Below are 18,998 nucleotides of genomic sequence, written 5' to 3'. Positions count from 1 at the left end.
AGGGCAGGAAACTATACAGAAAACCTGCTATTCTCGCTCTCTTAGCAGTCCTAGCCCCGCCTGCTCCTCCATCTGGTGCCCTGAGGCCGTATTCTTTTTTTTGTTAAATATCAAATCCAGGAGAAAACACGGTTATACAAAGCAAAACGAAATCACAAACAGAAATGTCATTGGAAATACAGAAATAAAAAAGGAAAATGCAATCCCCATCACTTTATCATATCTGGGCCATTCCTGTATCGAGAGCACCCTCGAAGGTCCCTGTGTGCTTACGAGAAACGTGAAGGAACTCATACCACAGCCTGAACATGAAACTCAACTGCTCCCGGGTGCCGCAGTAAAACCCTTTCCCTGCTGTGACGTTGCACTCCATAGGATTTTATTAAAGTATGCTAATGAGTGTGAATATAAAGTGACTGGACTATGCTTCATACAAAAGGTCTCTTGTAAGGTATCATTACAAAGCTTATAATCTACGGTGTGTGTTCATCCTATTTGTATGAACCGATCATTCTTGGATCTGAAATTAGAAATATGAACTATAACTCTGAGGTCCTGTTGTAATGATGCAAAGTGTGGGCCATTAACAGTGGTTTGGATTCTTGATGGCCCATTAACCAGGACAATTTACTGGAGATGGCTCTGTCCTGCACCATCTGTGAGTCAGGCCAGGAAGAATGAAGGCTTGGGGGGGGGGTGTCTCACGGGACATGTGACCATGTCACCTGGTACAGGAATCCATCTTAATCCTGGGGCTTTTCCCCAGGAGAGAGACAAAAGATTCCTGCCTTGTACCAAAGCTCTATAAGAGGGTGGAACTGAACAAACGTGGCTGCAGTCATGAGACATCCCCTAGCTACCACCTGAGCTGGAACAAGGGCTATAGCAGGTGAAAAGATTGGGCCCAGACAAGAAATAAGTCTAGTCTTTGCCTCTCAGTCTGTGCAGATGGGACCTTTCCCTCCAGTGCTGGAGGATTCTCCCTTCTCATCTACCCTTGTCCCAAGCAGCACAGCAGGTGGGAATCTTAAATGTGCAGAGGAGACTTAGGAGCAGAAACTCCACCCTGACCTTCCATGCAATTGGCACTAGCCCCTCACTGAGCAGGATTGAAACTCCTGCAGGGCATGAGCAAAGCAGAAGGGTGAAAAGAACCTGGAGATGCTAGGATTGAACCCAGGACCTCATACATGCAAAGCATGTGCTCTACAACTAAGCTACATCCCCAGATGGGCCATTTGTGCTATAGGTTACACTTAGAGCCCTCCTGTTTCCAGAGCACCTAGTGGCCTAAAAGCAGCATGAGGGACACATTCCCTGCTCTGAGGCCAAATCTGCTGTCCTGGAAGTTGCTGGTTCTTAGGGGTCACTCTGCTGCAGGGCCAGATTCGATGTGTGGGGCAGAGAGAGTGGGTGCCCTGGGCTCAGGGTGCAGAGATACACTCAGCCCTCTCCCCTGCATTGGGTGGGGGGTGCTGCCACCCCCTCCTGGAATGTAATGGGAGCGGAGGGGCGCTGTGAGTCGCTCAACACCTGACCCCGGTGGCAGAAGTGCTGTGGGGAGCTCCAGGTGTTTCTAGGATCTGCTCTTTCCACCTGCCTGTAAAGTCCAGCTTTCCCCAGCACATTCACTGCGGTGCAATTGGGTCACAGTTTCCATGGCTGAACAGCAAAGAATCACTCCCAGTTTCCCTTCTGTCAGCAGCAGGATTAGCCTGTGTCAGTGATTAATGAGGTGGCTCTTGTTGTAGATTGATATTCATTCCCCACCTTGACAATTCACACCGTCCCTTTCCCATGCAGATTCCCAGCACCTCAGTGATCCTCGTAGCAGGAGTTGGGGCCTGAGATTTTCAGGGTTCTTCCCCCCTCCACCTGGAGTGAACTCTGTTGTCCCCCCTCCCAGACCATCCCGGAAATAAAAACAGGGGCATAAAGAAAGGGAGGAACATCTCACGGCCAGGGCTGGATGTGCCCATGGCCCCTGCTTGTCCATTGTTTCCTGGAATTTGGCCCCCTGCTTTGCACACGGGACAGCTCAGCTCAGCATCGATCAGGTGACTCTGGGAAGTTTGGGGTCCCCGGGCTCCCACAGGAGGGTGAAGCAGGTCACCCCTGGAGCAGGTTAAAGTTGCAGGGTGACAGTGGGGTTGCTGCCCCTGTGAACAGCTGCTGTAGCACCGCCTGGGCAGGACAGGGAGAGCCAGTTTTACCCCAGCCTGTATCGGGGATGGGAGCACTCACACCCTGGGGACCCACCCACCAGAGATCTACTGGGAGGAGAGTGGCACCCACACACCCAGGATCTTGTAGCGGGGGACAAGGGCATCCACACTCCGGGATCCTCTGCAGAGGGACGGACACCCACACACCCAGGATTCTGTATGGGGGGCAGAGGTACCCGGACACCTGGACGGGGGATGGGGGCACCGAAACATCCGGGATCTTACCTGGGAGGACAGCGGCGCCTGCAGCTCGACATGAGAGGGGGGCGGGGGAAGCAGGAGCATTTCCCAGTTCCAGGCTGTCCCCGTCTGGCCAAGGCACAGAGCTCACAAGCAGAGTTTAAAGCTCCAGCTGCCAGGCTGAGAAATAAGCCGGGCCCTGTGGCTGGTGCCTGTGATCCCAGCTCCTGGGAGGCTGAGGCCGGGATCGCTTGAGCTCAGGAGTTCTGGGCTGCAGGGGGCTGTGCCAATCAGGTGTCCACACTAAGTTCAGCATCACTATGGTGATCCCAGGGAAGCTTGGGGTCCCCAGGTTGCCTAAGGAGGGGTGAACCGACCCCGGTCAGAAATGGAGCAGGTCAAAACTCCCATGCTGATCAGTAGTGGGGTTGTCCCTGTGAGTAACCCCTGCAGCGTAGCCTCGGTGAGACATGGTCTCCTTTAGACACCCCGCAGAGCCTGGCTGGGGGGATGGGAGCACCCACATGCTGGGGATTCTGACTTGGGGGGAGGGATGCCCCCCCTGCAACACGGATCTTGAAAAGAGGAACAGCGACACCCACACACCACAGAGCCTGGATGGGGGTAGGGGAACCACACACGGGAGCTAGTTCATGGGGTGGGGGACACACCCTTATGCTCCATTGCACCATTCTTAATGAGAAGAACGGGGGCATCCGCACAACACGGATCCGTAACGGGCTGGGGGGACACCCACACACTCCACTATTAACCAGGAGGGACAGGGGAACCAGACACCCCCGGTAGTGTGGAGAACACCCACATCAAATGGATCCCTCATGGGGGGTAAGACAGAGGGTATTATAATGGGGCCCAGTGCACCCACGCACCAGGGATTGTTAAGGGTTGAAGGGACAGGGACACCCACACACACTGAGATCACGTCCTTGGAGGAACGCAAACCCTCCACAGAAGGACCTGGTCTGTTCCATGATGGCAGCCCAGCCTGGGTGAGTCAAAGTCTCTTTTTATACAGGCACGTCCCAGAGATCCTGACTAGGGGGGAGAGAGACACCCACCCCCAGAGATCCTTAATGGTCTGGGGTGCACCCACACACCAGGGATTCTTATGGGTGGGAGGAATGGAGACAGCCAGACACACTGAGATCACTTCCTCCCAGGAGCCTGGGCCAGACCGGGAGACACAGGCCCCCTTTACATATCTGCCAGACAACCTTCCTCCCACCCCCTCCACACAATGTTCTTATCTGGAGGTGAAGCCAGGGAAACCACATGGAGGATTCTTATCTGGGGAACGGGGGGGACCCACTTACCACCAGAGATTCTTAAGGGCAGGAGGAACAGGGACTCCCACCTCTGTGGCATGGGGGTGGGTCGCCTGCTGGGATCATCTGGGCATATTTCACCTCGTCAGTTCCCTGCCATTGCCTTGGGGGCCACTTGTTCGCTGCCTCTGGTACCCAGTTTAGCCTCCTTCCTGAGGGCTGAAACGCTTTGATCTATCTAAGGTCTGTGGGATCAATACGTGTCATGGTGTAATTCTGTATTATTCGGGGTCAGACTAGCTGAGCTAATGGCCCCTTCTGCCCTTAAACGCCATGAAAACATTTCCCTGGTTTCTCCTTGCGCCTGACAGACACCACGGTGAGGGGCCCAATAGAAGATCCTGGACACAGCGCTCTGGCTCTTACTTTACTTGGGGACGTCAGCGCTTTCCTAGCAAAGCTGCTGCTAAAGCGCTGGATTTGGGGAACGGTTCGGCTCCGATTCAGAGATCTGCCTGCGGGGTGTGAACCTGCCACGAGGAGCGGGAAACTCAACCAGCAACGGGAGGCGTTGGCTGAGCTCCAGGCTGCCCCCGTGTGGCCAACGCTTAGAACTGAGCAGCGGAGTTTAAAGCTGGCGCTGGGAGGGACCTGAACACGTGGGGCACGAAGGCTCCTGCATGTAACGCTTGTTGGGTGGGCAGCTGAGTGTAGCTGATTGCTGGAGTTCAGGGCTGCACCCCGGGGTGCTGAGCAGGTGTCTGTGCTCAGGTTGGCCTCGCTATGATGGTTTTTGGTAAGTTTGGGGTCCCCAGTCCTCCTAGAGAGAGGGGAGCCAGGTCAGCCCAATGGGAGCACCCACACGCTGGGGATTCTGACTTGGGGAAGGGACGCACCAAGCAACACAGATCTTGAAAAGGGAACAGAGACACCCACAGATCCCGGATGGGGGCAGACAGGGGAAACCACACACGGGAGCTAGTTCATGGGGTGGGGGACAGAGACACCCACCAGAGATCCTGGATGGGAGCACCCACATGATGGGGATCTTGAACTGGGAGGAGGGAAGCACCATGTACCAGAGGTTCTGAAGGGGGAACAGGGACACCCACACACCAGGTGTCTTGCAGCAAGAGCTGCGGTCTTCATTTACACAGGGCAATGATGGGGAATTAACCACGTCCCTTGCAGAGCTTGTTCCACTAGATGATTAGCCTCATTGTCAGGGCCGGCTTCAGGAAGTGCGGGGCCCAATTCGAACAGTTTCGATGAGGCCCCGGCAGGGATGACTAAAACAAAAAAACCCTTAAAAAAACCCCTTTCATGTCTTCCATGTATTATTTACTTTCCATGACTATATAAATAATAACAAAATTATCTATTACATACATTGCATCATATATTAATTAGCTGATTTGCACTTTCATATTAGGAAAATAATTTGTTTTGATAGTTCTCCAACTGATTTTCTTCACTGTTTATTTTATTAAAATTTATAAATATTTCTTTATTAATATAAAATTGCCCCCTCCTTCCCCAGCGCTGCCCCGCCCCGTGAAACAAACCCTCCTTCCCCAGCTCTGCTCCGTGAAACAAGGTTTGGTGGGGGCGGGGGGCAGGAAGAAACAGCACACATGGGGTGACCAGATCACAGCAGTAAAATAAGACCTGCCCCCTCCCTGCTCAGCCCCACCATCACACCCCTATTCACCCCCTAACCCCCTCCGCTGGCTTGCTCCGTCCCTCCTAGTCAGTCCCCCCCACCACTCGCCTCCTTTCACCTTCTCCCTCCCCTGCCAGAAACCCCCATGCCCACCCCAAGAGTCCCTGCGGGCTCACTGCTCGCCGCTTTTCCCACCCGCCACCTGCCCCTCACCCCCAAGTATAATGCCTCATTCAAAGCCCCAGAGGTCACTATATTACTGCACATAGCAGTCAATCAATGCAGTTGTAGATAAATCTCTGTATTATGCATTTTTGTATAACTTTTATATCACTTTGTAGTGAACCTTGGTAATATGTTATAGCGGGCCTCTAAGGTAGTGTAATTAAGGTAAAAGAAAAATGTCTTTTTGCTAGAAGTAGAATAAGATCTTCCCCCCACTTTGTAATCAGTTGCCCTGTTGAATGGATGAGGTGGGACTGAGGAAGGTTTGGAAGGCAGCACCTCCAGACACCTGCAAGCCTTGGAGAGGGGCTGGGAGCCAGACGGAGGAGATCTTTGCCCAGGCTGAGTGGGACGGAGTTTGGGTGCTGCGTGCAGGCTCTGGGCAGGGGCACGGGGTGGGGTGCAGGAAGGGTAGAGGGGTGCAGGCTCTGGGAGGGAGTGCGGAGGGCTGGGTGCAGGCTCTGGGCTGGGGCACGGGGTGGGGTGCAGGAAGGGTGGAGGGGTGACGGCTCTGGGCTGGGGCACTGGGTGGGGTGCAGGAAGGGTGGAGGGGTGCAGGCTCTGGGAGGGATTCCGGAGGGCTGGGTGCAGGCTCTGGGACAGAGTTTGGGGGCCAGAGAGGGGGTGCTGGGTGCGTGGGGGGGAGGGGAGGGGAGGGGCGGGGACTGCCATCACATGTGGCTTCCTTCCTCCTCTGCTGCCCCTCACCATCGCCTCGGTGGGGAATGGGGCTGCCCCTTGCCCCGTGTTTGCAGGAGTGGTGGCTGGGGGGAAACCCAGTCAAACTCTGGTTTTACTCTTTCGTTGATGGGTCACTTTAACCCCTTACACACCCTTTCCCGCCTCTCTCACCCCCCTTTTCTACTGGGCTTGTTTGATCTTTTCGGTGGAGCCAGATGAAAACCACAAACCCCAGTGAGAGCAACAGGCTGGAAGACTAGACTGAACCCACCACCCAGCCTAGTCCATCCCAGAGCCCAGGACTGAGGCCCAATGTCCCTCCACCCCCAGGCCACCTGCTTCCACTCCTGGCCTCTCCCAGCGCCACCAGCAATTCTGTATGGCTGCATCAGGCGGGATTTCAACCAGACCCGCCCCCCCGCTAAATTCACCCCTGTTTTGCAACCACTCTGCACCAAGAGTACCTTCCTTCCCTGCCCTAGAGCTGCTGGATGGCTAGTAAGCTGAGCTGGGCATTTGATTGATCTGGAATATTATCATGCCCCCCCTCAAAAAAACCTTAATATCCCCACAGCTTTGGGGGAGGGGAATAGCCCCCCCCCCCGAAAGCTGGTCTAATTTATTGTTGTAGGGCAAATGAAGGCGCCATAGTTTAATGGAAATATTCAGCCCCTACAACGGTCTTGCAGCAGGGAAAGCAGAGTTGATGGGAGGGAACTGGTCTGGATAGGAGCCTCCGTCCTCTTTCTTTGCAAAATAATTTGGAGAGGGGAATCAGATCATGCCGTGCCTCAGTTTCCCCTCTTGCCAGGAAGGGGGGGGGGAGAGAAGTCTCAGCCTGCCGTGTTGCAGACCTTTCGCATTCTCCCCTCTTGATGTATTTGATTTCCTCCTCCAAACCTCCCTCTCTCTCTCACCTGGAGTTCACAGCACTAAGTACCGGCTCGGGGCTTTTTTCCTGGGTTACATCATCCCGACTTTAGTTTTGAACCAGACACAGGCAGGCACCAGCTCACCCTCAAACAGCAACACCATGAAAACCACAAAACCAGCCCAATATTACAACCCTGCGGGGAATCACAGGGTCAGACACTCACGGCTGGAAGCCCCAGCAGCTGCTCAGGTGAGTGAGGTCACGGCAGAGATTCCTGTCTCCCACCGGGCAGGAAGCTCCCTCGGCGTCTCCTCCAGGTGAGTGCTGGGGGGAGGGGAGGGGAAGGAAGGCTGCAAAGCACATGTGCCTCCTCCCCCCTCCTGACCTGCAACACCCACCCGCGGCTGCCTCTGCCTCAGCCGGCCAGGGTCTCTCGTTGCCTAGCAACAACAGCTGCTGCTTCCGGGAGACGCTGCCGGCGCGGGGCCCTCTCAGGCGCGGGGCCCAATTCGGGGGAATCGGGCAAATCGGCCTAAAGCCGGCCCTGCTTGCAGCCCTTCTCTTCCGCCCTGACTGATGGGGGGAGTATTGAGCCTCCCTCCCTTAGGCCCGTCAGCATCCCTGGGGAACACCAACACTGCCCGAGTGACTTTGGGCCAGTAGGTCAACCAACAGGGCTGCCTCCTAGGCCAGGCTGCAGCCCAGCTTCAGGACTCAGAGGAAATGGAGCTCGTATCCCTACCTACAGGACTCCAGGCACAGCCAGGCTTCTGGATCAAACGTCCCCTCTTGTGTTCAAGTCACAACAGCTAGCGGGCAAAAGACAGGCTTTCATGGCATTGGAGAGAGCAAGATAGAGCCTTGGAAGACCCAGCAGGGTTTGTGGCACAGGAATTGCCCTCAGGTCCCACTGAGATTTCAGCTTAGATTGCAGGATTCAAAGTCCCGAGTGCTGCCCTTACACCATGGGACCAACAGGGAACCCCCAGACCTCTGCTGAGCTCTGGTGTGGATGACCCTGTGGGGGCAGCCCTGCATTTGCTCACCAAGTTGTCATGCAGCAGTTTGCTGCAGCTCCCAGAGGCCTTTCTTAATCCAGCCTGAGAGGCCAGTGGGCATGTGAGGAAGTTGCCCTTTCAGTCCCAGGCAGTACATGGCCCTTCCTAGTGAAAAGCCAAGTCCTGGGGAAAAAAGGTCAAATAACACCCTAGAGAGAGATGCCTTTTTCCATTTTGAAGGGAATGGTTCCTGCTTCACCTGACCAGGGACTTGAATCCTGGACCCTCAGATTAAAAGTCTGATGCTCTACCAACTGAGCTAGCCAGGCTCACATATGAAAGAAGCAAATTTCATGCAGATGAGAAACTCGTCATGAAAATGAGGGCAGGAAACAATACAGAAAACCTGCTACTCGTGCTCTCTTAGCAGTCCTAGCCCCAGCCTGCTCCTCCATCCGGCGTCCTGAGGCCTTATTCTTTTTTTAGTTAAATATCAAATCCAGGAGAAAACACAGTTATACAAAGCAAAACGAAATCACAAACAGAAATGTCATTGGAAATACAGAAATAAAAAAGGAAAATGCAATTCCCATCACTTTATTGTTTCTGGGCCATTCCTGTATCGAGAGCACCCGCGAAGGTCCCTGTCTGCTTTTGAGAAACCTGGAGGAACTCATACCACAGCCTGAACATGAAACTCAACTGCTCCCAGGTGCCGCAGTAAAACCCTTTCCCTGCTGTGACGTTGCACTCCATAGGATTTTATGAAAAGGTGCTAATAAGTGTGAATATAATGTAACAGGAACATTCTTCATGCAAAAGGTCTCTTGTAAGGTATCATTACACAGCTTATAATCTACTGTGTGTGTTCATCCTATCTGTATGAACCGATCATTCTTGGATCTGAAACTAGAAATATGAACTATAACTCTGAGGTCCTGTTGTAATGATGCAAAGTGTGGGCCATTAATAGTGGTTTGGACTCTTGATGGCTCCCATTAACCAGGACAATTGACTGGAGATGGCTCTGTCCTGCACCATCTGTGAGTCAGGCCAGGAAGAATGAAGGCTTGGGGGTCTCACAGGACATGTGACCATGTCACCTGGTACAGGAATCCATCTTAAACCTGGGGCTCTTCCCCAAGAGAGAGACAAAGAATTCCTGCCTTGTACCAAAGCTGTATAAGGGGGTGGAACTGAACAAACATGGCTGCAGTCATGAGACATCCCCCAGCTACCACCTGAGCTGGAACATGGACTATACGAGGTGAAAAGATTGGGCCCAGACATAAAATAAGTCTAGTCTGCAAAATAAGCTTATTGAAAGATCTCTGAGGGTGAGATTTGATCTGTATTGAGTTTCATACTGTATTAGGCTTGGAATTGCATGTTTTTGTTTTATTTTGCTCTGTGAAAAATACAAGGTCCATAGAGAAGGAAAAGAAAATGCCCTAGAAAAGTCTTTGTGTGTGTGTGTGTGTGTGTGAGATGGGTGTCTAGAAACCATTCTCCTCTAGTTTCTTTTCTCTGATTTCCTGTAGAAAATCTGAAGCAGGGAGCAAAACCCATTGCCTTCTCTGAGGCTTGAACTCAGGACCTTTAGATTATGAGACTGACACGCTACCAACTGCACTAAGAAGGCTTGGAAAAGTTTTAGGCTCAGTGTATATAGGACCCTCCTACAGCAGTGACTGGGGCAGGGAAGAAGCCAGAGATCTGCTGGAAGAAGCAGGGAGCTCTGGTGACCAGAGACTTTTCGTGGCAGCTTTCACAGCAGCAAAGAAATCAATTCATGCTGCCAGTGAACAATCTACTGGAACTAATGGCAGCACAGGGGGGATGTTTCCAAGCTATGCACCTACTTCCACATTTTAGAACTTACTCTCCTTTTCCTAGTAGGGCACTTTCCATGCAAATTAAGCAAAGCAAGTTGGGGAAACTACACAGGTAATAAAAACCAGTGCTCCAAATAAGGCTTGAATTCATAATCCCAGCAGTAGCCCCCTCTGAGCTAACCAGTTGCACCAGTGCAGGTGCTTCTCAGGCCTTGGCTACACTTGCAAATTTGCAGCGCTGCAGCAGGGTGTGAAAACACACCCTCTCCAGCGCTGCAAATTGCGGCGCTGCAAAGCGCCAGTGTGGTCAAAGCCCCAGCGCTGGGAGCGCGGCTCCCAGCGCTGTCCGTTATTCCCCACAGGGAGGTGGAGTACGGACAGCGCTGGGAGAGCTCTCTCCCAGTGCTGGAGCTTTGACTACACTTAGCGCTTCAAAGCGCTGCCGCAGCAGTGCTTTGAAGTGCAAGTGTAGCCAAAACCTTAGGCAAAGCTGGGAAGCGGCAGTTATCAGTCTCTGTGATTCACACCTTTGCCTGGTAATTGAAAGGCTGATGCATCAAACCTAACTCAAGATGTGGCTTTTCAGCCATGAGACTCCAGGACATTTTGACAGAAAGAAAATCTCCTCTGTTTTGGTTTAGCCCCATTTGACTCCTTCTGCCCGTCTTCTCCCACTCCCTCCAGTCTCTTTCCTTCCCCACTGGGGCCGTGCAGAGAGGAGCCCCAGTCAGTCTCTGTCACAGAGTCGGTATCCCATAAAGGGAGGGAGGGGTTGCTCCAAAACATTGATAATGGGGGGGGAGGGGTGGGCATGGTTAGGGGGAGAAAGGATGGAGAATTAACAGTGGGGCCCAGAGAAATTCCCCCAGACTGGGGAGATCCCCTGCTGCCCCCCATCAGCCAGCTATGGGAAGAACAACTTGGGATTGCTTGGGGAAGCCACCTTTAAAAACACAAGTGTAACATGCTAGTTACATTTTAATAAGACCAAAGCCTCCTCAATCCCAAGGTCACAATCACTGGAATGATTTTGCCTTGATATTTTACCAGCCGCAGACACAAAGCGAGTCAAATTACAGTTTCCATTTGGAGTCAGTGCACACACATGAATCCGGAGGCTTTTAATTCCTTAGGTTCTGCTGCCATTTCATTTCTGTCCTGTTCCAAGATTTATCCTTGTGCAAAGCAACGTTAGGCCCTTGGGAGTGTCCCCCTCAGTGCTGCCTGCCACCCTTGGGCAATTTAAAAGGGCCCAGGGACCCCCGCCACCACCGCCAGCAGCACAAGGGGGCTAAGGCAGTTTCCTGCCCGCCCTCACTCCATGTGGCACGTCACTCCCGGAAACGGCTGGCACGTCCCTGGTGTGGGGGAGGTCTCCGTGCGCTGCCCCGCCCTGAGTGCCAACTCTGCCAACTGTGGCAATGGGAGCTGCGGGGGTGGAGTCTGCGGGCAGCCATGCACAGAGACACCCCTGGCCCTCCCGCTTAGGGGCTGCTGCCAGAGGAGGGTGCAGGTTGCTTTTGGGAGATGCCCGAGGTAAATGCTGCACCCCTCACCCTCTCCTGCACCCCCAACCCAGACCCCACACCTGCACCCAACCTCCCTCCAAGAGCTTGCCCCCTGCACACCCTCCTGCAACCCAACCCCCTGACTGAGTCCAGACCCTGCACCCAAACTCTCCCAGAGCCCAGCCCCTCTCCCTCCCTCACCCAAACTCCCCCCCCAGAGCCTTAGGCAAGTGTGTGTGGGGTGTGGGGCAGGACTTAGTCCCATTTTGGGCACCACCAAAAATTATACAAACCTGCCTCCCATGTCCAGTCCAACCTTCTGCTGATGCACCTCAGCCCCCACCCGTGCAGGGTTTGAAGCTTCCATTGCTTAAATTCCAGGACACGGAGGGATTTCAGCTCCCCTTTGCCCACAGGGAACCTTCACCCCACTCCCAGCCAGGTTCTTGTCCATGGGATCACTGTAGGGGGCCTGGGTCCCGCTGGGTCTTTTCTCTCACTGTGACAGGCCAGGGTGCAATAACTGGGGCATCTGAGCACCCAGGACCTTCTGTGGGGCTGCCATTCCCCTTCCCCTTCTGTGGTCTCGTCTGTCATTGACTCCAGCCTCTTTTCTACCCATCGTCAGCACCATCCCAAGCCAGCTGCACTCGCCTCAAAAAGACAAAGAGTCCTGTGGCACCTTACAGAGTAACAGACATATTGGAGCATAAGCTTTCGCGGGTGAATCCCCACTTCGTCAGATGAATGTCGTGGAAATTTCCAGGGGCAGGTATAAATATGCAGGCAAGAATCAGTCTAGAGATAACAACGTTAGTTCAAAGAAAGAACAGGAGTATTTGTGGCACCTTTAGAGACTTACACATTTATTTGAGCATTAGTTCAATCAGGGAGGATGAGGGGTGAGGGGTGAGGGGTGAGGATGAGGTATGAACACCAAGGGAGGAGAAACTACTTTTGTAGTTGGCTAGCCAGTCACAGAATTCCCACTGCATTCATCTGACGAAGTGGGGATTCACCCAGTGATGAGCTGCCAAAATGTTAACAACCGGTTCCCTCCTCCTGCCAAAATGTTAACAACTGGTTCCCTCCCTCCCCCCCCGGGAGGGGGGTCGTGCCCCATCCAACCCCTCATGTTCCTTGACAGCCCCCCCCAACCTATGCCCTATCCACCCCCTTCCCTGTCCACCCCTGCCACCCCATCCAACCCCTTCTCTCATTCCTGATGGCACCCAGGGACCCCTACCCCATCCCATCACCCCTTCTCTCTGTCCCCAGACAGTCCCTGGAATCCCTACCTCTAACTGCCCCCCACTGCCCCATCCAACCCCTGCTCCTTCCTGACTGCCCCTGGGGACCCTTGCCACCATTCAATCCCCCTGTTCCCTGCCCTTTGACCGCTCTGACACTAATCACCCCCCCCAACTCCCCTGCCCTCTTCCCACACCGGCTCCCTGCTACCTTACCGTGCTGCCTGGAGCTGGGGGCCCAGCTGGCCTGGGGCTGGGATCGGAGCCACCCAGCCGACGTCGGGGCCGGACTCCGGGCCAGCAACCCCGCCGCCCGGGGAGCAGACCCCGGGCCAGCAACCCCGCCGCCCGGGGAGCGGACCCCGGGCCAGCAACCCGCCACCGGGAGCGGACCCGGGCCAGCAACCCCGCCGCCAGGCCCGGCCCGGCCCGGCTGCCGGGACCGACCGGACCCTGAGCCAGAAACTGCGCGGCCCGGCCCGGCCCGGCGCCAGGGGTCCGACCGGCCCCCGGTCCAGCCCCCCCACCGCCGGGCCCGGACACTGGGGACCGGAGCCCGGGCCAGCACCCCAGCCGCCCGGCCCGGCCCCCGGGGGCCGAACAGGAGCCCCACTGCGCTGCCCTGCCCAGCGAGGTCGCAGCTGGACCTGGGGGGCCAGGAGCCACGCTGCGCCGCCCGGCCCCAGGGACCAAGGTCCGGCCCCGACCTCGCTGGGCAGCGCGGCGCCTGGAGCCCTCCACCCGCTGGCGCCCCCGCCCCCGCTGAAACTTACCTGCTGGAAGCCTCTGCTTTCTTCTCAGCCCTCCGAGGCTTCCCGCGCAAACAGCTGATTGGCGGGAAGCTGGGGAGGGGAGGAGAAGCCGGAGGAGCTTCAGAAGAGGAGGCGGAGTGAGGTGAGCTGGGGCGGGGGAAGGGTAGGGAGCTACTAGAGCTTTAGTTAAATTTAAAAGCCCTTTTGGAACTAGTTGTTCCTCCAGGAACAACCGGTTCTAAAGGGGGCTTCTAAATTTAACAACCGGTTCGCGCGATCCAGTGCGAACCGGCTGCAGCTCACCCCTGGATTCACCCAAGAAAGCTTATGCCCCTGTACGTCTGTTAATCTGTAAGGTGCCACAGGACTTTGTTGCTTTTTACAGATCCAGACTAACACAGCTACCCCTGTGATACTCAAAAAGACAGTGTCCCCTGTTGGGTGTAAATCACTGACCTCTCTCCTCTCTGAGCACTGACTGCCCCTCAGTTTCCTTGCCTCTCAGTCTGTGCAGATGGGACCTTTCCCTCCAGTGCTGGAGGATTTGCCCTTCTCATCTACCCTTGTCCCAAGCAGCACAGCAGGTGGGAATCTTAAATGTACTGAGGTGACTTAGGCGCAGAAACTCCACCCTGACCTTCCATGCACTTGGCACTTGGTCCTCACTCAGCAGGATTAAAACTCCTGCAGGGCCACATTCCAGCTGGGCATGAGCAAAGCAGCAGAGCGAAAAAAAGAGATAGAACCCAGGACTTCATACATGAAAATGAACTAGCAGCACATGACCTCTGAACAGCTGCCATTCGAATGTATCTGAAAGTCACAAGGAACAACAATCTGTGTTAATGGAAGGCTGCCATTTATTAGAGCCCCAGTTGATGCCGTGTGCACAGAGGATTGAATGTGTAACAGGGAGTTTGGTAAATCTTGGTTATTTTATTTTTGCAACGGGCTCCTGTTCACCTCCAGTAGAGTTTTCAGTCCCAATGGCAACTTACTTACCAAATGTAATACAGACTAGTCCATGCCTCCCAAGTGGATGTGGTTCTTGTTCTTCTGCACATTGTAGCCCATGGAGGCCAAGGACCTGCAAATGTGTCTTCATGTGCCTTTGTTTAGTTGATGAAAACAAACCTAGACACTTAGAGGATTGGAACTGATTTCAGCTGGGGGACATGTTTGGGAGGTTTTTTATGCATTTGCACAGGAAAACATTGAGTGTGTCCATTCATTTCAGGGATCCCTATTTAGTGGAGCTCCTGAAAATAGAATTATTTTTACTGAAGTAACAAGTTTGGAAGGGAGCACTTGGATTTGAACCAAGGACCACTCGATCTGCAGTCAAACACTCTACCACTGAGTTATACCCCCAGGACATTTGTGTTGGCAAGTCCGTGATCTTAAGGATTTTGAAGGACGGGCTCTGCCTCAGAGAGCTCCTTTTCTATTCCCAGACCACAAGGGTTTTAAAAATGGGGTTTGATTAAACTTTATATACACATGTAGACACCACAGCTTGCACACCCACCAACATAGCTTCCCCCACTGACATAGCTACCACCTCTCAGGGAGATGGGTTAACTGCACGGACGGGACAGCTCTCTCCCCTCCGCTTAGAGCAGCTTCATTATTTATGAATAGGTGGGAAATAACCTCCTGAATGGACAGGAACCAATGTAGCCTGCAGGGCCCCCAGGAGAATACAGGATTCTATAGTATTGCAACTTTTTTTTATGGAAGGGGCCCCTGAAATTGTTTTGCCCCAGGACCCCTGAATCCTGTGGGCGGCCCCTGCCCAGACCGCGGTGCTGTCCCCCCACTCCACCCCCTTCCCTCGTTCTCCTCCCTCCGAGGCCCCATCTGTGCTCCGCCCTCACTCCCCTTTGGCCACTTCCCACCCCTGCTCTTTGGCTGAGGCCTGCTGGTCCCCCTTTCGCTCGTCCCTCTCCTCCCCCAGGGCCTCCTCGCGCCTCTCCACCCCCTACCCCAAGGTCTGCCTGCTGCCCACCCCCTCTGCCCCTCCCCTGAGACCTGCCCTGCCCATCACCCACCCCTCTCTGCCCCCTCCCCTGAGACCCACCCTGCCCATCGCCCACCCCTCTCTGCCCCTCCCCTGAGACCCACCCTGCCCATCACCCACACCTCTCTGCCCCTCCCCTGAGACCCACCCTGTCCACCTCTTTCTTTGGTCATCTGTTGTTATTCCTTGAAACATCAAGGATGGAATAAAAAGCGAGTTTACTCCAGGGTGAGGAAAGCAAGGAGCCACCAACCCTCTGGCAAAGCTCAGTGCCCCAGAGAAACCCTGCCTCTGCTATCGCAATCACTGATGTACTGGGGATATGAAGGGAAAGGGACTGTCTGAATGATCGAGGCAGGAAATGGACAACAAGCTACAGCAAAGTCATTAGCCACAAACACACTCTCCTCGTGCTCCAGCCGGAAGGGAAAGGAGCAGGAATTCTTGCAGTTCAGCCATGGACACACTTACACAAGGGCACAGCAGTGTGTGTGTTGTGGAAGCTGGTTTCAGGAAACAACTGGAATTGATCACTCAGTGAGAACAGAACTAGAGTGCAGTGAGAGCCACATATCCAGCAAGTAGTTGTGGCTGAGTGGTTAAGGCAATAGACTAGAAATTCTTTGGCGTCTCCCTGTGCAGGTTCAAATCCTGCCGACTGTAGAGGAAGTTGTGGTTCTTCAGTTTCAATAGAGCTGGGTCTTGTCTCACTCTTAAGCTATGTCTGCATGAAAGAGTAATGTGGCTTTAACTAAAGTGTTTTAATTGAACAGCTGTTGCATGTCCAGCCTATGCCCCTGTGTCACTAGAGCACATCCATGCTAGCATCTCTTGGATTGCCACAGAGAGCAGTGCATTGTGGGTAGCTATCCCACTGTGCTGCAGGGTGCTTTGGGAAGGGTTTGCAATGCCTCACAGGCTGGTACAGCATCACCTGATGCAGGTTTCTCTATCTCATTGGTCCATGGGCACCCTACTAGATTGCCAGCTGCTTTTCAACTGCAGTGTGGGGTAGAGACATACGCGGAGAGTTCCATACCCATATGGTGCTCGGGCACCAGCAATATGCAGAACCAGGGACCCAGCTCCAGCAATATGTGGAGCCAGGTGCCCCCCACGCCTCCCCCGAGTGTTCCGCGGCCCCGGGCTCTGCCCCCGCTCCGCTCGTCTTTCCCGGGCCCAGGAGCAGAGAATCACTGATTGTCTCTTCCCTGAGCAGCTCCATGTTGCCTCCCAGCAACTGATGCCGCATGGTGTTAGTGCCCCATGGCCGGGACAGACTGACTGAGCCTGCCCTGCCCCCTGAAACCCTTTTCCGGCAGGACCCTCAAGCAGCACAGAGGGGGGGGGCTCTGCCCACAGTCACCACTCCTGCCCCATCCCTCACCCCCAGTGAGGCCACAGTGACAGTGTGCTGCTGGGGGGCAGGAAAGGGGGCTCCTCCCCCAGAGCTTGCTGCTGCCTGCAGGGAAAGGGCTGGGGGGAGTCCTCTCTGGCCCCTCTCCCAGAGCCGCCGGCCTGCACCCCAAACTCATCCCCAGCTCTGCCCCACCCCAGAGCCCCCCCACCGCACCCTCAACCTCTACCCGAGTCCTGAGCCCCTCCAGCCCCCCAAACACCTTATCCCCAGTCCCAGCCACAGCCCCCATCCCGCCGCACCCTGACCCTCTGCCTGAGCCCTGAGCCCCTCCAGCCCCCCAAACACCTTATCCCCAGTCCCAGCCAGAGCCCCCATCCCGCCGCACCTGACCCTCTGCCTGAGCTGAGCCTCCAGCCCCCCAAACACCTTATCCCCAGTCCCAGCCACAGCCCTCATCCCGCCGCACCTGACCCTCTGCCTGAGCCCTGAGCCCCTCCAGCCCCCCAAACACCTTATCCCCAGTCCCAACCACAGCCCCCATCCCCCCCGCACCCTGACCCTCGGCCTGATCCCTGAGCCCTCCAGCCCCCAAACACCTTATCCCCAGTCCCAGCCACAACCCCCATCCCGCCACACCCTGACCCTCTGCCTGATCCCTGAGCCCCTCCAGCCCCCCAAACACCGTATCCCCAGTCCCAGCCAGAGCCCTCATCCCGCCGCACCTGACCCTCTGCCTGAGCCCTGAGCCCTCCAGCCCCCAAACACCTTATCCCCAGTCCCAGCCAGAGCCCCCATCCCGCCGCACCTGACCCTCTGCCTGAGCTGAGCCCTCCAGCCCCCAAACACCTTATCCCCAGTCCCAGCCACAGCCCCCATCCCGCCGCACCTGACCCTCTGCCTGAGCTGAGCCCCTCCAGCCACCCAAAAACCTTATCCCCAGTCCCAGGCAGAACCCCATCCCCGCACCCTGACCCTCTGCCTGAGCTGAGCCCTCCAGCCCCCAAATACCTTATCCCCAGTCCCAGCCAGAGCCCCCATCCCGCCGCACCTGACCCTCTGCCTGAGCCCTGAACCCCTCCAGCCCGCCAAACGCCGTGTCCCCAGTCCCAGCCACCGCCCCCATCCCGCCGCACCCTGACCCTCTGCCTGAGCTGAGCCCCTCCAGCCCCCCACACACCTGATCCCCCGTCCCAGCCCGAGCCCACATCCCCCCGCACCTGACCCTCTGCCTGAGCCCTGAGCCCCTCCAGCCCCCAAACACCTTATCCCCAGTCCCAGCCAGAGCCCCCATCCCCGCACCTGACCCTCTGCCTGAGCTGAGCCCTCCAGCCCCAAACACCTTATCCCCAGTCCCAGCCACAGCCCCCATCCCCGCACCTGACCCTCTGCCTGAGCTGAGCCCTCCAGCCCCCAAACACCTTATCCCCAGTCCCAGCCAGAGCCCCCATCCCCGCACCCTGACCCTCTGCCTGAGCTGAGCCCTCCAGCCCCAAACACCTTATCCCCAGTCCCAGCCAGAGCCCCCATACCCCCACACCCTGACCCTCTGCCTGAGCCCTGAGCCCCTCCAGCCCCCCAAACACCTTATCCCCAGTCCCAGCCAGAGCCCTCATCCCCCACACTCCTACTCTCGCCCTGAGCCCCTCCCACACTCCAAACCCCTCATCTGCAGCCACACCCCACAGCCTTCACCCCTGCACCCCATCCCTCTGCACCCCTCCCATCCCCAAACTCCCTCCCAGAGCCTGCATCCTGCATCCCAATCCCCTTCCCCAGCCTAGGGTCTGCACCTCAGACCTCCTCCCTCACCCAAACTCCCACCCAGAGCCTTGGGCAGGTGGGGGGCGGAGTTTGGGCAGGGGCGGGTTCTGGGCACCACCAAAATGTCTACAAACTGCCACCCATGGGTAGAGAGCATGTGTGTGTGTGTGGGGGGGACAGACAGTGTGTGCATTGCGGAAGAGTGAGTGTGTCGCACACTGTCTCTAAGTTCTGACAGCTGCTGGAAGCAACCAGTCCTGAGGCAGGGGACAGCCCCGACATCAGCCCCCTTCTCTCCCTGGCTCAGCTCAGCACAGCACTCTCTGTCTCACTCACTCACTCACTCACTCACACACACACACACACACACACACACACAC

General features: G+C 55.7%; 1 protein-coding gene and 3 non-coding genes across 4 annotated transcripts in view; 1 reads left to right on the top strand and 3 right to left on the bottom strand.

Annotated features, from left to right (window-relative positions):
* The window catches only part of LOC120375611 (zinc finger protein 850-like), a gene marked incomplete at its 3' end in the record, with an annotated part of 610,246 nt that overhangs the window by 396,874 nt on the left and 194,374 nt on the right, over nt 1-18,998 (top strand). The window contains exon 6 of the mRNA XM_039496347.1: nt 14,514-14,518. Coding sequence (XP_039352281.1) covers nt 14,514-14,518 — 5 coding nt within the window. The remainder of the gene's footprint in view (nt 1-14,513; nt 14,519-18,998) is intronic.
* Nucleotides 8,389-8,461, bottom strand: TRNAK-UUU. The gene has a single exon. It is a non-coding gene; the product is annotated as a tRNA-Lys (tRNA).
* TRNAM-CAU lies at nt 9,702-9,774 on the bottom strand. The gene has a single exon. It is a non-coding gene; the product is annotated as a tRNA-Met (tRNA).
* On the bottom strand, nt 14,777-14,848 carry TRNAC-GCA. The gene has a single exon. It is a non-coding gene; the product is annotated as a tRNA-Cys (tRNA).

This window comes from Mauremys reevesii, linkage group 12 (genome assembly GCF_016161935.1).
Source record: "Mauremys reevesii isolate NIE-2019 linkage group 12, ASM1616193v1, whole genome shotgun sequence".
In the NCBI taxonomy this organism is placed as follows: domain Eukaryota; kingdom Metazoa; phylum Chordata; order Testudines; family Geoemydidae; genus Mauremys; species Mauremys reevesii.
This window is presented reverse-complemented; position numbering and strand designations above follow the sequence as displayed.